This window comes from Calonectris borealis, chromosome 1, assembly GCF_964195595.1.
Source record: "Calonectris borealis chromosome 1, bCalBor7.hap1.2, whole genome shotgun sequence".
Taxonomy (NCBI): domain Eukaryota; kingdom Metazoa; phylum Chordata; class Aves; order Procellariiformes; family Procellariidae; genus Calonectris; species Calonectris borealis.
Genome location: NC_134312.1, coordinates 28072664 through 28095435, shown reverse-complemented (window position 1 = coordinate 28095435; position 22772 = coordinate 28072664). Strand labels below are relative to the sequence as shown.

Genomic DNA, 22772 nt, shown 5'->3' with positions numbered 1-22772 from the left:
AATACAAGTTCATTTGTGTCATTTGGAGTGGCAGGAGAAGCCTGCAGGCTCTTATATGGCATATCTTATATGCCTCTGCCCTCAGAGGTGGCCACCACCTGCACGTGAAGGCTGTAGCCCTTCCTAAGAGCCTGGGGCAAAACCCACGGAGGTGAGCAAGCGTTGGAATGCTTCGTGCTGCCACACTGGATTAAGAGCTATTTTTTTCCCGGTGAAAGCACCCTCCCCAGCCCGAAAGCTGCGTGACCATCACTAATCCCCAGTAAAACGTTCATTTCCCCTTTGCCGCCATACGAGTCCCGCGAGAGGCTGGGCACGAAGCCTGCAGGCGGGGACCGCCGGCCGCTTGCTGAACGCAGGTGTGCTTTGGGCATCCGGGCTGGATGCCCTTCAGCAGCCGTGCAGCACAGTACCAGGAAGGTGGTGGTTTATTTCTAATTCACATCAGCAAAGAAGGTTACACAGGGGTGGGAGGTGAGGGCAAGATGCACATATTGGGTTTAGATAGTTTTGCAGGAAAAAAGAAGCAATACAACAATCTCTCGAGCAAAAATACACATGCCCTAACATACACCACCATTCCTAAAAGTCATTCCCCATTTTCCATGAGGTAAAAGAAAATTATACTTTTAAAATGAGATTTCTCATAAAACAGCTCAACACACTTTTTAGGGTTAAGTTTGTTAAAAAAGAAAATAGTGGGGAGGGAGCAAGCCCAAAAAGCTTGGCAGGCTAACAGCGTTTCAGAGCACTGCTAGATTCTGATTTCATGCAGCAAAAGTAAAGGGAACTCCCTCAAGAAAATTGGACTGCATGTTTTAAAAAAAAATAATCCTACAACCTTTTGCCTCAGCTAACATTATTCTGACACTAAAGTGTCTACCTAGGGACAGCTGTTTCCTCTTCATGACTAAATACATTAATAAGTTTATTCCATAGAACAAAAATAGGATTATTTCATTTGCCTTGCCTGATTTCTGTTTCTTCTTTCTTTTTCCCCATTTTTTTTTTTACTTTACTTTATTTGATTAGCTGAAGGTTGAGGAGGTGCCTTTCTTAGCAATATTTACATCTCTGAGTGTCTTTTCCCAGTAAGAAATAGCAAAAGCTCCCGGGAGTCCTTTCTTCATGGAAGAGACCACAGAAATGCTTACAGCTGTAAGCAGCCTACCTTGAGCTCTTTTCTTTAAAAAAAAAAATCATAAATACAGCAAAAAATTTAATCAAATAATTGTGCAGCTCAGCTGTTACACATTTGTTGTGCTGCAAAATATTCTGGTTTTCCTCTGGTGAAGTGGGTTTGGTGGGGGAGTTGCATCGCAGCTTATTCAAGTGGCACTTGTGTGGAATATAAAACTCAGCCACTGTGCGCCTTTGGTGGGCCCACTGCTAAACGGGGCGGGGGATCTGGTGCCAAAGGACACTGAAAAGGTCAAGGTACTCAATGCCACCACCTTCTTGGTCTTACTGGTAAGACCAGCCTTCAGGGACCACGGGCCCCTGAGACCAGGGGGAGGTCTGGAGCAAGAAGACGTACCCAGGTTGGGGAATAAAAGTTCCACCTTTAACACAATGACCCCAAAACACTTCACCTAGGACTGCAGAATTCAGGTGGGTTTGTTTTCTGATGTGTTAACCAAATGATGGAGTTCAGAAGCAATCTGATTTCATTACCTTTTATTCAACTTCCTAGAACAAGTTCCCTTGTAAGAATGAGGCTTCCTTTTTTCCAGAACATTGAAATATTTTCTGCATTATCACATGGTGCATTTGTAGACTACTCAAAGGGTTCCTGAATCTTTCAAAACACCTGGTACAAAAAAATTTAAAAATATTATACTGCTTTTAAGTTCTTCAAGGCTTAAAATGTGATATTGCTCAGGCTGTGAACTACATGCAGATTTAATTTCACAATGAAATCCTGATAAAAATTCTCCTTGGGGCTCACCTTTAAATACAATTAGGTGTGAAATTTTCCTTATCCAGCCCAGAGCCAGAATTGCCAGCACTAATGAGGCCAACAGTATAACTACCGAACTGAACGTGTATCCGTATATACGCACTGCGTGTGTGTGTGTGTAACGCACACACTGTACACTAACACGCTGACAGGCTATTCCCACCAGCACTGGGTTTATACCCAGAAGTGTCACTATTATTACTTCTAGCCGTGATCATTACATTAATGCCATGTGCAGTAACTGAAACATTATCTTATTGTCCAAATAAATACCTTTCTGGATCCTCCTAATCTTTTAATGCCAGCTGTGCCTTCTGGAGATGACTTGCCCATTTTAATGATACAAACTTTTTCCAGAGCCTTTCAGATGGAAATGACTGCTCTCTGAAGACCATTGAATGCAAAAAAACCACATTCTTTTAAAATACTCTTTAAAAAAAAACATAATCAGAGTACTCCCTTCATTGCCACGGTATGCTACTTGTGTATTACTTTTTCATGCACTGTTCATACGCACTAAGGTTCCTCCAGTCTTTTTCATTTGCATATGAAAACTTTACCTACATCTACAATATGTTCTACCACCCATTCAACCTCCTTTTCCTACATTATTTTTTCATTACCTTGCCTGTTTCTGCACTTCATGGGTGCTTTTCCAGAGCCTTATTAGACTTAGTGGGACAGGCCCCATCTTTCGTCTTGGCTCATTTGCCGGTCTCTGCTCCAGGAGAGACGGCTGGTCCCTCTCTGACCCAGCTCCTCTCCAGCGAGGCTGCGATTTCTGGGCCTCGTGGGCCTGCACATCGTTCCAGCACTTTGTTGTTTTGTGCTGATCCCAGCCCAGCGTACGGACCTGGCACAACCTGTAACTGCCTCCATCAGAGGCCAGCGCACCCTTAATCATAGGCGTATGTTTTTGCAGAAAGTATTCAGTGAAAAATCTCATTTGGAAGTCCCCATCTGAATGGAAAGTATCATTCTGAACACATTTAACAGATTTATTAAATTTAAAAGAACATAGAAGTTGATAGATTCTTTAGAAACCCGACCATTACTGAGAAAAGGCATTGCCTTCTCCATCAGCTTTCTGCAGACCTCTTTCTGCTCATTCAGGAAGTGAAAAATAGGAAACCTTCTCCGCAGGTCGTTAGTGTCCCACCCCCAGCTCTCACTAGGCTGAGAAACAAATCTCTTCTCTTCGATCCTTCAGATCACAAAAAAACTCAGCAGTTAATATTAATGACCCTTTAAAAGCTTTTAAGGTAAGTTTTCCCAAATATATAACTACGGCATTTGCTTTGACTCTTTAACAGTTGTTTATGAAAATGCTGTGGTTGGCTGCATCTCCTGCAGTTTCCTTTGCTTTTTGCTGTGGGCCCATTTCTGCCCCATGGGAAGCCGCAGCGTGCTAACGGTGGCCAGGGTGGCCTCAGGTGGCCATCTCACCACAAACTCCAGTCCACCGGGGGTGGACAAACACCCCTCCGGTAAAGCCTTTCACCCAGCCTGGCCCCAAATTTTCTCTCGTGGAGGAATCACCAACTGGTGCTCAAACTGCCGAGCACTTCAGTATCCAGGGCACAACTGTGGCCAGCAGAAGATCCTTTGGAAGATGCTTGAGCAAGCTCAGCCCATGCAGTTGGTGGTGGTGGTCTTGTACGAAATGCCCCATCTTTGTGTCTTGCTGTGTTCCTGGTGGCAGGAATGAATTGCCACAAGGAATCCGGAGGAGAGTTGCGTGTTGGTTGAAGAGTCCCAGCAGAAGTACGTCCTTCCAGAGCTGCATCAGTTTATGCACAGACAACACTGCAGCAATAATGTCATGCAGGAATGGGAAGTAAATGCTGCAAAGTTTGTATTAATTATTCAGCAGCTTCTGTGCAATGAAAGACAAAGGCAAAACTGGCGTAAAAGTAGAGACGATCTCAGATGCATTCCCTGCACAGACCAGGAAGGGCAAAGGCTGTGGTCCTCAAGCATCAGTGGCCTGTGCATCATGTCCGGGAGATCCAGCCAGCGCCCTTTGGCGCTTTGCAGGTGTGAATGTCTACCACTTCTAGGCAGTCCTGGCAGCGCACAGCACAACACCAGTGGAATTTGCACTCGCATTTTGTCATTCTGCTGACACGGGAGGTGTCGTAGCCTCTCCCGCAGCACATCACTTCACAGCTGTCCATGCCGCGGGAGGTTTGGTTACAAACCCGACCAGCTGTCCCGAGGGACCCTACGAAGGAAATGCAGGAAAGCTCAGGAGGTGGATTTTAAGGAAGGACAGAAAGCATATGAAAATAGGCATAGGAGCCATAATTTGCGATATGTATTTGATCCTTCAATGTCACATCACCTGGGATTCAATATCAAGCCAGAGAAATGCCTATAATAAGGAAAAATTGCTCTCAAATTCTCACATTTATCCTGGAAATCAGCTTTGGAGATGAGAAGAAGTAAAATGGACCAAATACTTCAAGGCTCTGCCCGATTCTGTTAGTACCGTCGTGCTTTGCTTCACCTTTCCGTAGCACCTCTTTCCGCTCCAGCGAGCAGATACGCTCCCCGAGGCAGCCGTGCAGCCCCCCCCGCCCCTGCGTCCAGTCCCCCAGGGCTGTGAAATGGGGTGCCCGGGAGGAGCACCCCCGTGGTGCTCGGGAGCTCTTGGGCTCTGCAGGGGAGCTCTGGGTGGGCAGGGGAGGGCCGGGAAAGAGGAGACCGCTAAATTTGGTGGCTGCAAGGGACACGCTGGGCAGAGTAACCATGCTGCCGGAGGTTAAAGTCTTTGCAGAAGCGAGCAGAGAAGCACCCCAATCACTTGGCATCATGGCTGCGTCCACCCACGGCACCCGTGTCCACCAGTTCAGGTGGCAGCTGAAGAGTGGCTGCTCTGTGCACCTTCATCTCTGCGGGGTAAGCACCAAGGGTTCTTCTCCTCTTTCTCAATAGAGATTAGGAGAAACTAAATTACATCCTGCTGCGGACAGAAGGAGGGGTAGGGGAACACACCCCACCTCTTCATGTTCTTACAATCTCTCTGGAGTGGCTGAAATGCCCCTGCCCATCTCCACGTGGCACAAAACGGCTCTTTAAGACATGTCTTAGCCCAAACAGCTACCGTACATGGGAGCTGCTGCTCATCTAATACAAACTTATCTTGGGGTTCACTTTCGGATCTATACCACAGCTGTTGACAGATTATTATTATCCATCTGAAAACTTCATGAATACTCATTGCTTCACCTAATTTCTTATGTATTGCTACTATAAATCAATTTCAGGTATATCCATGAGATGAACATTGTTCTGACATTTTCCCTAGATGTGATTATAGCTCCATTCTTCTGTTCTTGGCCAAAATGGGATTCCCTAAATATCGACTGCCATCATTAAATTAACTGGAAACATTTTACAAAGTGTATTCACAGGTGTAGGTGTACACCAAACACGAACAATTTACCTTCTTACAGAAAAAAAATGCACACAGACATTAATTCAAATTTACATGAGCTAGGATAGCAAACCAATCTTAATTAATAAAATTTAAGCTGTAATTAATCTGTACTTATTAAGAATCTAATTTTCTTTTTTTTTTTCCCCTGTGGTGTACTTACGGTTGTATATACCACCACTGCTATATTGAAGCACTTCACAACATACAAGTATTCTTCGTTCCTCCATCCTCTACTGTCCCCAGCACCAGGGAGACTTTGTGTCTTTTCAGGCCTGGGCCCAGACACTGAGACCATGAGTGGTCTCAGGCACTTGAGTAAAGTCACCTTCTCAGGCTGTGGTTTTTCATGGGACCAATATGTGGTGTAGCCTCTTAGCCACGGTGGGGGATGTTTTGCTCCTTTTGCATCTAAGTCAGGACAGGCTTCAGCTGCTGCCCCGGAGGGGCGTTTCAGTCCCTAGAAGGCATCTCAGCCTTCTCTCCCATAGCCTACATTTCTGTATTTATTTAAATATTTAAATATTCATTGGGTAGAAATATACACCTGGAAAGCTTCAATATCAAATCGCTGGTGCAGGTCTGCCGCGGGCAGAGCAGAAGAAGGCTGTTGCGTGGCCACCTAAACCCCGGGCTCAGCAGATCCCCACGGCCGCCCCGGCCACCTGCCCCGGTAGCTGCTCGCCAGCTGCTGCCGACGGCGGAGACACCGGCCCCGGCTCAGGGGTCCTGAGCCACAACGGTGAGCTGCTGAGCCACCCAAAAGGGAAAAGGCAGAGGGAGGAGAAGACAGGTTGAACAGAGCCAGAGACGGGCTCCTGATAAATCCCAGATCTCCTCGGGGTCCAAGCCTGCTCACGCTGCTGCCCATGGACCAGTGCTCTGCGTAGCATCCCTGAGGCAGCTGAACAGCACTTTAAAGTAAGTCAGTCTCTGCTGTTTGGGTGAGCACCTCACGTTGATGTAAAAACCAGCGACGTGTTGCATCGGGCATGCCCTGCACCGAGGAACCAGCAGTAACTCCCGGTCTCCTGTCCCCGCAGCCAGTGACGGCACCTGAATCCCGGTGCAGGGGGTCCCAGGGAGGAGGAGGAGGAGAGGCACCACCAGCAACGACCCACACGGGAGCACACCACCCCGAGCAAGCCCTCTGCCATGCAGCTCCCCCGGCAAGGCCAGCGGCACTGGGGCAACCTGCACGACGGGCAAAGCAGTGATGCCAAAAGGCCTTTCCCAGATCTGTTTTCCAGGAATCGCTCCGCACTGGGGGAGGCAGACTTCCAGTGGCCCCCGGTGTCCGTGGTCTAGGCAGGGCTGGGGGGTCAGGAGGATGCAGAGCTACGTGATCCACCTGTGGTCCCGTAGGAAGCCTGTGGCAGAAAACAAACCAAACCCTGCTTCCCAGCTACTGCGTTCTCCTCCATCCGCGACGCTGTGCAAACAGCGGGGACATCTGAACCTGAGTAAGTGCTGGTGCTTGTGTCAGCCCACAGCAATATCCGTCGCGTCCCAGACTGTGCAAAACACAACTGAATAACCACTTTTCTAGGCGCTTGTCCTGCCCTCTCTGCTCAGCCAAAAAAAAAGGTACAAAGGCCAAGCTTGCGACTCGCATGATTAACGTTCTGCATCAGGAATTCGGTGTGAATTCCTGCTTACCTCCCCGCACGGGCTCCCCCTCACCTCTCTTGCTCTGCGTGCTGCTTTACCCGCTGACGGGGCCCAGCCCCAACATCCCGGAGTGCCCGGGCTGTGTAACGCAGCGTGTCAAGGACAATAATCTCCAACAACCGTGATTTGGGTTAGATTTCAAACCGCTTGGTGCTTTGCTCTCTGCCTGTGGTTTGTGTGAAACGAGCTGGACACTCGATAGCCTTCGCTGTGCCACCGTCGCGCGGCGGCCGGCCAGGTGCCGCTCCTCCAGCGGAGGCAAAGCCAAGCCGCTCTGCGCCCCAGCACGCCTCCGGAGCGGGAGCGGCGCGGGGCCGTGCCGCCTGGCTGCCGGGCTGGAAGGAAGACCCCACGTCCCCCTCCGGTGCGGCCAGGCGTGGGGCATCGCACCCGGCTGTGACGAGGTGCAGGAGCTGCCCCGGGAAGGTCTGACGGCATTCCTCAGCCGAGGCACAGGTTAGTTTCCAACTCCAAAGTTCTCATTTCCAGACGTTTGGGAAAACCGCACAGCAGCAAAGGAGAACCTGCGCGGGATACGCCTGCTGGTTTCAATGGGAGTTTTGCCACTGACTTCAAAACCAAAATGATTTCAGCCCCTAACAGATAGTCAGAAGCCGGTATCATCTGATACTGCCCACAGTGCAACATCAACATTTACTACGCCACTAGGAGATTCTGAATTATCCACAGAACACTACAGAAGAGAGAACAGGCTCATATAAAGGCTTAGTTTCTGAGCAAAACCAACGTTTTTGAAAAGTTCAAACAGCATCTTCAGCACCTCTGTGGCTTCCCTCGTGAGAAAGAAAATGAGCCATAACTGACGGCGAGCAGCCAGGCCAGTTACTGCACTCCTTGGGGGCACTCACATACCCAGGTGAGGAAGGCAACAGAAGACACTAAACAAAATACGGCAGAGTTTTCTGAGCTTTGCCTGCTACCTGCAATGCACCTCCTCATCACATAAGAGGCAGGAGTATGTTCTAACTTGTAAAAAGTTTTCGTGCAACCTCTTTGTTTTCATTTCAAGTGTTGGAATTGCCATGCCGACACACAACATTATACCTGCCAAAACATCTACAGCTTTTAATACCGCCAACTTTACGGCCCGTACATCAAACCCTTTCTTTTTGGTTTGCACAGTTGTTTTCTTAAGCATATAGTAAGTCGAAAAATATTTTTTCCCATTCCTAAAGCACTAAAATGTTTTTATTCCTTTATAACGTGAGATTTCCCCTTCATTTCTATTGATTAAAAATCTGGCTTCAAGCAATAAAGTTCATGACTTTACTTTCACCTAAAAAAAAGAAAAGCAGCGAAACCCCTGACAAAAATAAACCAGTTTCCACACGAGCGTTTGGGGAAAAAAAAAATTATTCACAGAAAAGTAGCTCTGAAGCTACTTTTCAAACCAAGAAACATTGATACGTTTCATGTACAACACCTCGGTACAGCAGGGCTGGAGAGGACAGGCAGCGCACGCCGGAGGCAGCCTGGTCCAGAGGGGCTGGGATTTCCCAGGCCAGCAACGTGCTGATAAAAGCATCCAGATTCAGTTCGGAGCAAACGTGTCTCGCTCTAATTTCCATAGCCACTGATAGCTGTCATAACCTCTCAGCAACCAGAGGCTCTGGGGGCGATTGCGCTGCTCCCTTGTCGGACGGTGCTTGGAGGAGAGCTGCCCTGATGGAAGTCATCGCAAGCTCCACCGTCAGCTTGCACGGGGCTGGGACTGCACCCAACATGTTTGCAATGCGTAAATTGGGAGATACGGGCCAAGAAGCTGCACAGGGACTGCCTGTATGCGGCTAACCTCAGTGAGAAGTTTTTGACATAGATCAGGATTGGTTTCCCTCCATGGGTTACATACCTCAAGTACTAACACATCTTGCCCAACACCAGTACTTTGCAGGCTACACTTCAATCTCACGTTTTTCTTTCACTCCGGACTTAGCCTCATTCATCTCAAAAATGCAGCAAATGGCTTACGTGGGGCAGCAGGGAAAATAAATTAACACAAAAATAATCCTGTGAAGGACCCAAAGCAGGTCACCCTGGGCATGTGGTTTCTCACCCAATGCGCAGCTCCCGGGGGCTGCCTGTAGCATTGCACATGCATCTCCACAGTGCTTTCCACCAGGAGACCAGGTGTGGAGGGTCCTCAGACCCAGCCGCAGCACCCTGTCTGCCTGTTGGGGACACAGGAGATGGCCACCACAGTCCAGGTACACAACCCACATCCTACACGCAGGCAGAGGCAGTGACGCCGGCTTTGACAGCGCCCAAACCGGGACCATGTGAGTATTGGGAGAAACCTACGGATGACTTGAAGCACATGGCACATGTGTTTGCAGCAGGTCCTGAGACACTGCTGCAGCAGCTCGAGACCATCTACATGTAGACACGACCTGCCTCTGCTCCACCACCACCTCCATGTGGCTGAAGCCTCGTTGCTACCAGAACAGTTGTGAACAGTCAACACGCGCTCACCAACGTCATCTTGCTGCTTGCCCACCACCTCCACCTTGGTGTCCATGCCTGGGGACGCAACCTCCTGGCTCATACGCACCACCTCCACACGCGTAGCTGAGCTCAGCTTGCTCTACACACTTTGGTGGGGGTCTCTCTGCAGGAAGAGGCTTCACTCAAACACTACCTGCGTTTTTTGGTTGCTCTGTACAAATTAATTTTTAATAAACCTGTTCTCAAATGTTTTCTTTTGCGGGAAGACATTACACTGCTGTAATAGTCTCTGTGAACAACAGCCTGCAACGAAAGCTCGCCCAGCAAGCTGGTGATGCCCACGCTACGGCTCCTATGTTTATTCCTAAAGCAGTCTCTGCTTGCCCACCGGCACGTTCAAAACATAATAAACTTGCAACAGCTTTCAATCAGCCTAGCCTGCGTGGATGGTCAAATGGCAATCTTTCAAAACTTAAAATGCTCTAACAGGAAATTACGAGCGGACAAGCAAGAGCTCTTTAAGAGCATGTCAGAGGTGAAGTTACGCGCTCAGGGTAAGAGGTACGTGCTGCAGCGGGACTGCCACTTGCGTGGCCGTCACTTTAGTTCCCTTCACAGCTTTATCATTTCTAACAGGTCTCTCCCTGCGTAGTCCTGGGTATGCTTGTATTGGTTTTGGGAGCTGGAAATCTATGACAATATAAGGGAAGACCATGCAAGGTGTGGCAAAATTTGTAAGTTCATGACCAAGATTTTCAAAAGCCCTCTGGGATGTCCTACCTCTGTTTCTATCAAATTATGAGTACAAAATTGTTAGTAAAAATTATTTCAGCACCCATGTGAGCAGCGTTAAGTGAATTCTGAACACTTCTGAAAATCTTCCTTTGGTCCTTTTCTAAAAGTCGTGAAATCTTAATGTTAGACAAGAGGTGGTCAGGTTATTACATTCTCTTGCTATTAAGTTGCTATTAGTGTTTTCCACGTATTATCTCACTCCTGAAAGCAATGACTCCTCTTTTCCTTCTAGGAAAAAAATAATAACAACACATTTTTCACTTTGTAGGGCTGATTCATGTATGTCCAGCTGCCTCCCCCAGACAGACTGCCAGAACCAGTGGCTGCCCGTCACCAGAGAGAAGAGCCTCCACTAAAAGCCCCAACAGCAGAAGACGAGATGCATAGTTTTTTGGATAGGCCGCTGATGATACAACCCCTGAGCACCTTTAATTTACTGGCTTATATGTCTTAGCACACCCAAGCCACAGAGGACACTGGCCAAGTGTGATCAAGTCGTGACGCTTCATTAGGTTTGCTCTGGAAATCCTCCATTCAGTCCCAATACTAATCAATCTCCAGATATACTTTTTTTTTCCTGAAGCACTAAATTGCTTGAATTCCCCCGAGAGTGAAAGGCAGAACTGTATTCAAGGACATACTAACGCGCTGTGGTATTACATTCAGCTGATGCTGAGATGCTCCCACTCAGACTTTCCAAACTCAGGCTTCCATAATCTCATTTCATTTCCAGTCATTTAACAGGGCTGACACTCCGGAGCACTCAACAGGGCAAACCAAAGGTAATAAAGAAAAAATGCTGCTCCACTGCCAAAATTACCTCTCTCAAAGCCAGATCTGTTTTTGTTCGTCTGATTCTTTCTTTGCTCCACACGAGCAGCAGGGCATCCCCCATCCCGTTAAAGGTTTACTGCAGCTTGCTAAAAACGTGCTCCTCCAAACAGCCACATTCTCTGAATTCTGGGCAGCAAGGAAACACCGCCTCATCCGCAGCCTTATCTTGAGCTGAGCCAAAGCACGTGTCAGACTCTGCCATCTCTGGGCAGGCCTGACAGCATCAGCCAAGCGCGCGTAATACACTGCGGTGAAAAATGCCCACTCTCCTCCACAATAACAAGACTGACAGATGAGATTAGGCTTAGTACAAAGAGATTATTAAACGGCTTTTTGACATAGAAGTGGGTCGTGTACGGGCTCTCCTTTTTAGGGGAAAGAAATCGCAGGTTTTACAATGAACGAGGCAACTTCAAGAAATAAAGTTTTGAATAAATCCTAGTCTGCAAAGTTAGTCTCTGCACAATGCCACAATATGCCTATTTATTCACTTGGATTAAAGTATTAGACTTTACAGTATCAGTCACTATTCAAGGAATAATATGCGCTTGTGCAGGTAATAAGCATCACCTGCAAAAGCCATAAATAACATTTAAAATTACCTTGACTACTCAACTAACCGAAACACTGTACAACACAAGCGTACTGGCTGAAATTCTGGGTTCACTGAAGTCAACAGTACATGTCTAGGATTTCACATATTGTTCTTATTTAAGTACAGTTGTTTTGCAATGCTTATTCCAAGTAAACTTGGATTGTAAATACGCAGCAGTGCCAAAAAGAGTTGAGCTGCCTTGCTATCCAGATACTTACGGATACGTCATATCGGGTGCAATCTGGTGCGTTATACAACCTAGTAGTTAGTTCCACAACATCTTTCATACATTACTCAGTCCGGCTCTCTTTTCCAAATTTCTGGTTTTCTAGTTGCTAGTTTTTAATTGCCACATCAGGAAATACTATACATGGGTCAAGATCGTTAGCAGGATTCCTGGTGCTTGGCAATGCCTTGAACCCTGTAACACCGTTAAGTGCGTCTCTATTGAAATCTCTGACAGCAGAAAAATTCAGTGTTAATAGCAGCCCTGAAACTTTACCTCTTCCTGCTGGGGTGGCACAACTCTTCAGAAAACGTGATGGTTATCATGGACGGAGCCAACACTGTCTCATAAAGAGGAATAAACAGCTGTGTCACTCGACGCAGTGTGCTGAGCCCCACCGACCTCTATTCTTTCATCCACCTGCACGTCCTCCAGCTGCCTTGCACCACGTTACCGACAGCTGCATTGACTGGTGCGAGCATGGTTTGCACCAAGCTGCTGCACCTCCTACGTTACCGATGGGGAGAGGTGTGTCTACAGCTACGCGGTCCACGGTCCATGGTGCGCTGCGAGGAATGTGCAGGTAAAGGAGGACACTTGTCTCTTGAGGGTCCGCAGGAGCAGCATAACAATATGGAAGAGAAGCAGTGCGACAGGAGGTGGTATCGTAGGGACATCACGGGACTTGTGATGTCTGTGATACAAGCATGTATGTGGATGTGTATGGTATGGACCTGCCTCCAGAGCATCACTCAAACTTGTCCTAAAAGCAGCTTTTGCCTTGCAGCGTCTCCAGGGCTCCAAAGCATCTGGAGGAAACTGCTGAATTATGTTAGAACAACTGGCTGTCGTACACCTAGGGGCATCGAGGAGCTATTGTTCTTGTACAGAGCTGTCCTTCCAAAACATCTTCCTGCCTGTTTCCTGCTGGTTACATGCATAGATTTTTATATATATATATATACACACACTCAATAATAATGATAATTTTTGACCTTCAAAGTACAAATGTCTGAAATAAAACCATTCATGTGTAATGATAGAGGCTTACCTACATCCCTGTCCCTGATACAGTAGTCTGGAGAGCTTTCAAAGTATACCAGGTCATTCTTAGTTGGCTTCTTAAATCTCTTATTAGCCACAGTGAAACCCGTGCCATCTTGATTCATGACCACCTGAATCGCTCCATTGTATTTCTTCCACAGATAATCTCCTGTTTTCCTAAAGTCTGCCATGGCCAGCCAACAGGTCCTTAGAGTGCATGATCCACTCACACCGTGACATTTGCACTCCTGTTTCAAAAACCGCTTCACGGCCTGTTTAGAAACGCAGTAAAATATACACAGGTAAAACAAACTGTAATTTATGCTTCTCGGCCCTTTTCCATTCACCCTGTAATGCCAGGCTTGCAGTGGGTCTCCAAATCACGGTCTGTAGTGACACCCACTGGTAGCATCAAGTCATCCCCACATGGTTGGTCTGCTCTGGTTGCTTGACTCAACCGCACACGCAATCCTCCGGCTGGTGGGCTTACCTTCCCTCTCCTGCCAGTCATCCCGAGGATCGAGATGGTCCACAGCACTAGGACACAGACTGGACAGGAGGAAACGAGCTGGGAAATGGACAGAATCACTCAGCCCCTTGGTAGGCAAAGGTACCCCCTTTCCCCATCTTTCCAGCTGACGCATTGCCATGCTGACCCTCTCTAGCTCGCCTTCATGAAGTTGCCCTTTGCCCTGAATAGTGTTTCAAATATTTCTTAGAAATTCATAGGCATTTCATATTTAAATGGTTTTGCAGAGACCGTGTGAAGCATCGTACCTGGGCTAGGCATCTGCTCTACGTAAAATTTTAAAGTATGGTATTTTTAAAATGCTTATAAACCTTTTAACAAACATTTTAGAGTAAGACCTTCATTAGCTTGCACTGGAGAGATCACCTTCATCATCAATTTAATATCTGGTTAGCATTAAAGCCAATTCAGCTTCATCTCAGACATTTAAGCTATCTGTATGATGTTGGAGAACAGAAGGGTTCATATACAATAAATAATTCATTCCTAATTCTGAAGATACGGGTATTTGATCTATAAATATTGTGCTTGAAGGGTTCATGAAATATGAACATTTTAGAGTTTGTACCAGAGGAACAGCATCATGGGAGGAAGGTAAGAGAGAGGAAAGCTCCATGATTAAGAGTGGGACTGATGCACAGCGAGGTGGCATTTTTCAGTCAAGCTCTTAGTCATAAAGTGAGAATGTGTTATAAAAACAAAGTACTTCTAATTTTCTTTCTTTCCAACTTGTAAACGATTTGACTACTTCAAAGAAGTCACTGACATTCCCACAGCCCCACTTCGTTGCCAATAGTACTATCACAAAACTGGGATCGTGCTCAGAAAAGGATTTAGGCGGATGCTTGGTTTTAATTATCTGAGTAGGAATCAGTCAAACCACTTGTATCTTTAAAACAGCTTGCTGGACTGAGGCCTGGAATAGCAGAGGAAGCACACAGGGATGCAGGACTTTTTTGTCAGTGATGTTCCTATACTGATACACTGCATATTATTTTGTATGATTCATATAGGATTATTATAATTATTTATTCAATCTATTTTTGAATTAGTAAAAACTGAATAGTCTAGTTTTAAAAGAAACCTATCAACACCCCTTTTGGGGGTGAGAAAAAGCCGAGGGCACAGCTGGTCTTATCCACATCTGAATGCCAAGCTTGTGAGCAGACTGAGGTAGTGAGGTCCCTGCATTGTGGATACAAAACAGCATTCCTTTCTAGAAAGCAGGTCCTAAAGCATATGAGAATGTGTTGATTATTTTTAATAAAATACATTTATTAAAGTCTCTTTATCTTTTTTCTAAAAAAAACCCCAAACAACTATCTGCTTACCAATACTGTCTTATTATTTGGCATATATATTTTTTTAAACTTACTAAGATACTCAACTATTTCAGAAAATATTTCCCAGCATGGAGCTAATTCACCCGCATAAAGTCTTTGCTTGTGTTGTAGACTGCAGTCTCTTTGACAGTAACATAAACACAGCCATAGTGTTGCATATGCATATCACTGAGCTGAATAGCCTCATCTGTCTCTGTTAGGTATTAATTACACCTGCTGGTAATAAACAGGAAAGATGTCGAAGGAGAAATATTTATCAGGAAAATCATCTACTTGCAGTACAATTCATTAAAATTGGATCTTTTCTTCTAATAGGGGCTAGTTAGTATAGAACAATTTTACAGTTTATAAAGGGAACTTTTTAATACAAAAAGACTAGAGTATGAACAATGTATTCCTACTGAATGTACGTTAAGGAAAACCAAAGACAAGAAACAAGAAGCCTCTAAGATTCATTTTAGATGTGCTTGATCTAGCACTATACAATATTTTTCTGTATTATTTCAGACGTTTTGGATGTAACAAATTTTGAATATGTTTTGAATGATGAAACAGCATATTCCAGTCTCATGCACTATTCTTACTATTTATAACTACCACCACAAAATATTAGTGTATGTATTCCTCAGCCCTTGCACCAGCAGCGGGCAATATGTCTGGCAACTACTCCTTCGACTCACCTACAATAAAGAAGTAGACTCTTCTTGTTGAAATTCAAAAATGGTATTTTCATACAATGTTTAGAGAAGGGTTTTGTTTAGAGCAGGTCATGCGCCAAGCCCAATGCCTTTTGGAGGGACATGTATTTTGGATTTATTTTCTTAAAAAGTGAAGTAACTGTATTTTATCTCTGCTCATTTTGTGTTTAGGTTTATCATATACATACAGGAATGGACAGTATGGTTTTTTTCTCCAATGCTGTTTTGAATTTACTCTTTAATAGTCAAGCCTGTTCTTCAGTGTGGTCTTCAGCCTCCCTTAGGAATTTCTATTCTTTATTAACCGAAAGTAAAACTCCTCCATATATAAGGATTAGGCTCAAAACAAAACCTCCATCCAAACTGATCCTGCAGCGACTTGGGCTCGGGCTTAACTTTCCACGCAAGGAGCCGCTGAACTGACTCGGACGGGAGCACTGTTAAGCAGTTGCACCCGGTCTGTTTGGAGATTTCTGCCACACTGAACCTCCAAGAGAGACAGAAAAAGCATCTCAGGCTCCCGCTCATCCCGTACTTCTTCCTAACTGCTGGGACCGGTCAGCAAGGGCCAACCGTTACCTGCCCCAGGCCTGCGGGAGCTCACTGAGCGCACCTCCAGGCATCAGTTGGGTGGACACCCACCTTCCTTCCAGCTCTGTTGTTGTGAAGGTTCATCAGCGCCCTTGCATCTTTTCCTTTCCGTTCTTTGGCATCCACGAAGGCTCTGGCAAATTTAACGCCGTAGTCGATGTTATCGCTGCAGCCGCCCCAGTCAAAATGGCCCTTGCTGTCCTTGGCAGAGCCTTTCTTCTCGGGATCGCAGGAGCAGGATTTCAGCTCCCCTTGGCTACATGCCCTGGTGATGGCAAAAACAACTCCGGCGGAGGAGATGGCATGTACAAAAGCAGATTCCCGACTACCTGAAACAAAAAAAGTCCTTAAAAAATCGCTGGGGTAGTTAGTTTGAGTGGCTATCCTAACTCCAGCCAGTTAGCCTGGACTTTTTTGCTGAGCAAAAGATAAAACTGGGCTGAAATCACACAAATACACATTCCCTGGAGCCAGAATTAGTCATGGCTTAGACTTGGACCCCTCCCTGGTAAAAGCTCATCAATATAGTGTTAGAGTTGGAAAACATTAAACGTTTGCTTCTGATATTGATTAATATACTTTCACGGATCAGTTGTTTTGTACAGATACGTGAATAGGACAGCTGGTATTTCTAACACATTTCATCGATTTAGAGAAATAGATGAAGTGCGATTTCAGAGATAGGTTTAAGAAATTATTAAATAGGGACACTGGAACAACATGTACATTGCAAAATACTGCAAATAACTCTTGAAACTAGCTTTTCCTCTTCCGAAGCACTTGGAATAAACTTTCCTGCTTAAAAGGCAGTAGGGAGAAATCTTGGGTGTTATTTTCTGAAAATAAATTAAATTCAGGTTTTCTGCCTAGAACCAAGCCTGGTAACCATAATTCACACAAACAAGTTCCATTAAATCAATGGCACTGCTTGTGTCATGCTTGAGGCAGGATTTGGCCTGGCAGCTGTGACTTCCACGCGCCAGCTGCTCGGGCAGTTTTCCCTACTCTTAACGAAGATACTTTATTATACCAAAGGTTATCTGCATTTCTAGGCTATGCCTACTCTTAGGCTATTGGGTACATACTTTAGTGCAGTAATTGCTTAAGTTTATTTTAAGATGTAATTTACAATACAGAGCTATGTTATTTTGGCACAACATTATTTATGGCAATGGGATATTTTCATACTTTAAAAGTTTTTTTTAGCATGGAAAGAGTGAGAAGTAGATTTTTGTGCAGTATCTAAGGCCACTAGCTGTGAGAGAGACCCGTTAGGAGGACTTGTAAGCCTTAAGTAATGTTAGCACAGTAAACTACGACCCCAAAGAGGGAATGTTATCTGTGATTTTATTGTAGGGGCAGCATTACACCGTATAACTTATTACTCACTATTATTCATAAATACTATTATTTAGTATTCATATTCCAGTAGCATCTAGATGTTTCAAATAGGAAGGGCCTTAGGCTTCCGTGTGCTGTGCAAACCTTTGGCAAATGGCAACAAAGAGCTTGCAAAAGGACTGGGCAAACCCCGCCTTCTCTACACTGCCTTCAAAATCAGGCAGGAGATATTGTGGCTTGTTACAAATCACGCTCTTTTGAAGATTTCATTTCTGAGAAAACATATTCGGAAACATCAACACTTTTACAAATTAAATTTTACAAATTAAAAAGAAACACTCAATGTCGTTGGAAGATAAATGTTTCACTTGAGTTTATTAAACTAATCAAAAACATTTCATTTCAAATTAGAGCACTATCAAGCAACATTTCCCATCGCAATCACTGCCTGATCAGGTTCAGCATAGAGCTCAGAAGCCTGACGCCTTAATTATCTCCCACGAGCCAACAGTGAAAACTTCACTTTTGGAAAAACTGCATTTTTACTTTTTTTATGAAATAGCCTCATCAGAATTAAGCCATGTCCTGCCAGACGTGTTTTCCTGAATGTCAGACAAACCTCATCGAAAACTTCAGCTGATGGGTGACGTTACTGGTTACTCACAAATAATTGCTAAGGGAACATGAAGCTGGTTATGGGAACCAACCGTTTACCAGCAGTGGAGCCTGGCACCAAATGATGCTCCGTGGACGAAATCCCACTGCTCAGGACAGCGTGCCCAGTGTCTCCTATCCTCCTCCCCATCCCCACCGCCGGGGCGATGGCCCCAGGGTACTTTCCTCCTCCTCTCCCTGCAGGTGTCACGCTGCTCACAGCCTGGAGAGGCTTTCTCCAACGGTGCCGGGGACATCCCAGGGACACAAGTGCCAGGGCAGGGCCAGCCCCACCAGCTGCGTGCCATGGCTGTGCGCCCAGGTGTGGCGTTTCGTGGAAAGAGCTGCAGTTTAGAAGAATCTCAGCACGTTTATCACTTGGATAGGGACATCTTGGCACGGTAACAGATCTCAGCCCTTTCTTTGAGTCAAAAGGACCGTATAAGCTGTCTGAAGACTCGCTAGATGCCTTAGCCCGACATTTAGATGGCAACAACACCCTGCTTAACCATCCCCCCTCAGGGTAGGAAGCACATTGTAGTCCTCAGCTGCTCAGGGTCTGCACAAGCCTGGCTCACCCCTATCAGATGTGTCCCCGCTTCTCCCTCCCCCAGAGCCTGATCTGAGGGACCGGCTGTCGCATCCCCGCAGAGGGCTGAGGGCCTGGAGGGCAGCGCTGCCCGGCACGGGCGCAGACCCCACACCTCGCAGGCAGCACAACCCTGCGGGACTGCACCCTGCCACTGCGCTTCCCCGGGGAAGTGCTCCAGCGGGAACCGGTGTCGTCTGCCATCCCAATGCACTGGGATCCTGTTTGGACACGGGCTGCCCCTTTCAGCCTCCCCAGAGTACTGGTCTCCCTAGGCAGGATGGGCTGTGCTGGAAAGCCTTCTGCCCAGCTGCTGCATTCTGGCACCTCGATTTCTCTGTAGCCCTTAATTTGGGGGTCCATTACACAATGAAAAACTGAGAAGCTGGGAATTGCAGGGCCAGCCCCTAAGATGCCGAACCCCGCTTTCTGACCCTTGCCCATGCCTTTCTGCTCTGATAGAGGTTTTAAGCAAAGCAGCACTTCTCGTTATCGTATGTGCCGTTCTGCTGACTGAGAGACTCTAGGACAATTTTGCATTTCCTCCTGAAATGTAAAACGAAGCTTCCCCGTTGCTAGGACCGAGGGTAACAGGAGGAGGGCCCCCACTTGCCGCCGCTCTCCGGTGGTACCGACCGCGCCCCAGCGGTGCCAGCCCCAGCGCCGACCGCCCCTAAAACCCCTTTAGCCCTGACACCGACCCTCCCAAACCCCTTTCACCCTTAGCCCGAAGGCGCCGCGGCGGGAGCTGCGCAGGGGCTGCGCACCCCGCCCGAGCCCGCGGGAAGGCACCTGCCCCGCCCCGCCACGCCCCGCCACGCCCCGCGGGACTCACTGCGCAGCAGGACGCGGCCGAGGAGGCGCTGCCCCCGCTCCAGGGCGTTGCAGTCCCAGCGGTGCCGGCGGAACTGGTGTTGGCACTCCGCCGTCCAGGCGGCCACGCCGCGGCCGATGGAGAGCATCGCCTCGGGGTGCCGGCGGCACAGCTGCCGCTGCCGGCTCACCAGGCCCGGCACGTTGTCGCACATCACCCGCGACGAGCCCACGGCCCCCATGTACCTGCGGGAGGGAAGGGGCAGGGCAGCGCCCGGGGCCCGCCGCGACCCCCGGGCACCGGCTCTGAGGGGGTTCTCAGCGCCCCGTCTGCGGGCTGGAGCCCTCCTCTGCCGGATTCCTCTGCCTTTTTGGTGGAAATCCCTTAACATTAGTCTCCGATGCTGTGTTTTTTAATAACGTGAAGCATTTAGGAGAACCCCAAAGCCCGCTATTACAGCTCCGTGCAGTGCTTAAAAAAAAAAAAAAAACCTTGACAAAAATTAAATTACATCATCATCTGTATCCAGATGGTCTCTATTAGTCCTGAAATATTTCGAAAGGTACCTTTTATAAAACCCAAACTACTCTAGGTGTCTTTTGAAGGGATCAAACAGAAGAAAATGTCCTTTTCCGGTATCTTCATAATTTTATACGATCATAAAATCGTTAAAGCCGTGATTTAAAAAAAAAAAAAAATTAAGTGGCAGTTAAAAGACACCATGACAAAAAGCCACCGCAATAAATTACGTTTATACGGCTGTGGACACAGATAGTCATTTTATTGAAATATGCTCAGTCTGATAAATCAGGCTTTGATCCCGCGTCAGCCAGTGTCAAGGTTAAATGTGTTCCCCGGATTTATAAGAAGCGGTTTAACTTCTCTTCTACGCCAAGGCTTTTCGATCTGGGCTTGGTTGGGGTCCCCAGTTTGAGGGGCAGGTTTCTCGTTCCATTCTAACCCGTTACACGGACCCGTGTTTTGCAGCTGACTCGGACGCCCCGCAACGAGCTCAAATCCCATTTGAAGCGGGGTGCTGCGCTGCCCGCAGGGCTGTCCACCCTTTGCACCCGCAGTTTGCAGTTCAGCGAGGAGAAACTTTGAGGGAAGGAGGGGACGGGGGGAGCGAGGAAAAAGGAAAAAAAAACAAAACAAAACAAAAAAAAAAACAAACAAAAAAACCCCAAACCCTGTTGTAGCCAATTCCCAGAGCCGCCGGGGCGCGGAGGGCTGGCTGCCAGCAGCAGCGCTTCATCCGCGCACCTCGGGCGTGTTCCCGGCAAGCCTGCCCTCCTCCCTCTCCCTCCGGCGGCCCCTCTGCCGGCTCTGGCAGCGCCGGCCGGGAGGTGCCCGCTGCCCCGCCGCCCCGGGCCCCCGCGGCCCCAGCCCCGCTCAGCCCCCGCAGCTGCTCTGCGCTTAGGCGAAGGAGGCGGCCGGAGAGCAGAGACGGGGTGTGGAAGGAGATGCCGAGCCCGTCTAATCCCGCTTGCGTTAAGGCCGGGCTTTTTGGACCAGAAAGCTGGCAGCAGCGAGCTCCGCTTGTAAAAGCCTGCCCTCCCCTCCCCCCCCCCAATTTACAATTAATCCGACCCCACCTTTCCCAAAAGCAAATAAAAATTCCTGGAATTGCACAACTTACCACCATGAGGAGGTGACTGGTGGGGTCACCCAGACCAAGACTAGGGGAAGAGACCACCAGATCCCAGAGAGAAAGTTCATGTTAGAAACGCTTCGGTCCACATCAGGTCAGTCGCGGGGGGCAGAAGAAATCCCATGGAGCAACAATGACCGGCAGGAGCAAACGCACCTTGAGGGCTTCTTTCTTCCGTGGGTCAAGCGCCTCCGCATCCCCACGCACGGCCGCAGGGTTTATTGATCCCCTCCCAGGGTACGGGGGATGCCGATCGGTGCACCGCCCCGGATACCCCTCGATTCGCCCCGCATCAAATCCTTCAGGACAAGGAGCTCAGCCCTGCTCCCATCCTTCATCTTTGCCCTGATCCAGCTCTTCCCTGCAGTCACAGCGAAACTGAGGGGCTGGTGTGGGCTGCTCACAGACTGGGTGGGTTCTGCTTTGGGTTGTGTGTGTTTTTTTTTTTTTCTCTGAAACTCTGATGGATGAAATGATGTCAAGAGACACTGGGGGAAGAGGAGGAGGTAACACCTCTGATTAGGCAAGGAATCCCGAGGAGCCAGTTGCTTTCCAATAACCATACAAGCAGACAGTTCAAACGCGCCAGCAGATGCTACGCGCTCGGCTGCGGAGACTCCGGCGGCGACCGCCCGGCTGTTTCGGACCCGCAGCACTCGGCATCCCTCAGCGCCCGGCACCGCGCCCTTTATCGCTCCCTACGCGCCCCGCAAACACCGAGCGCGGAACGAAACTGCGACTTCGCGTCGAGAGCAGAAGCAGAAGGCAAGGGCAGCTCCGGGGCCGGGGTGCGACACCGCCGTGCCGCCTCCCCTCGCCCCCGGGCGCCGCATACGCGCACCTCCTCCGCGGCCCCTCCGCGGGCACCGGCGACCCCTGTTCGGGGCAGCCAGGGGCGGCGGTCGGGCCGGGGCGATGCCTCCGGGGCTGCGGGTACCGCCGGGGGCGGCTGTAGCGCCCGTCTTGCCACCCCCCGCCCCAGGAGCGGCTCCGTCCCGGAAGCGCGCCCGCCCAGCGCCCCGATCGTGAGTGGCAGAAGCGGCGGCTCCGGTTCCCGCCCCCGCCGCAACCGGAGCGGCGGCAGCTGCCCTGCCCTGCCCCGCCGCCTGCGGCATTGACCCCGACCCCCGCCCAGACCCGAGGCCCTGCCCTTGTGCCCACGCGTGGGGAAAACGCGCGCTCTCGCTGCTAAACGCACGGGTGAAGCGCCCCGCTGCCCGTCAGCCCCCGGCAGGGCAGGCCTCAGCCCACCGCATACCCTCTTTCCCCCCCGTCCTCCTTGCATGTTCTTAATCCGCTCTTTCTCTGTCACCTGTGCAGCATTCGTTCCCATCATCTCGCCCTTACCTTAAACCAGCTCTTCACGGCATAGGTCTCCTCCCTCTCTGTCCCACCAGTGCAATGAGAGCTTCTCCACCTTGAGACCCCAAGCAGTCCACTCTTCAACTCCCCATTCCCTCTTCCCATTGCTGTTAGTGACCACTTGTTTAACCATCACAAAAGCATAACCAAAGCATACCAGCGGAAGAGTTCCA

The 22772-nt window shown here is 48.4% G+C and overlaps 1 protein-coding gene across 2 annotated transcripts; it reads right to left on the bottom strand.

The window, feature by feature from the left end:
- Window positions 1–3954: 3954 nt before the first annotated feature.
- WNT2 (Wnt family member 2) lies at window positions 3955–21320 on the bottom strand. 2 transcript variants are annotated; one of them, XM_075147212.1, is made up of 5 exons: window positions 21226–21320; window positions 19608–19831; window positions 16240–16517; window positions 13035–13299; window positions 3955–4184 (listed from the first exon to the last, which is right to left on the bottom strand). In XM_075147212.1, the coding sequence occupies exons 1-5, from the start codon at window positions 21303–21305 to the stop codon at window positions 3955–3957; spliced, it is 1077 nt and encodes a 358-aa protein (XP_075003313.1). In that variant the 5' UTR covers window positions 21306–21320. The 2 variants fall into 2 exon arrangements, with proteins under 2 accessions (XP_075003313.1, XP_075003304.1); XM_075147203.1 differs by lacking the exon at window positions 21226–21320 and having other exon boundaries at window positions 19608–21129.
- Window positions 21321–22772: the final 1452 nt, after the last annotated feature.

Excerpts from the sequence above, each read along its gene's own strand:
- WNT2 (XM_075147203.1), bottom strand. The coding sequence starts at position 19,977 with ATGTTAAGGGATTTCCACCAAAAAGGCAGAGGAATCCGGCAGAGGAGG. Across the intron at positions 13,300-16,239 it reads ACAACAGAGCTGGAAGGAAG|GCCGTGAAGCGGTTTTTGAA; the intron begins GTGGGTGTCCAC and ends GTTTCTAAACAG. Across the intron at positions 4,185-13,034 it reads TATCAGGGACAGGGATGTAG|GGTCCCTCGGGACAGCTGGT; the intron begins GTAAGCCTCTAT and ends TTTCCTTCGTAG.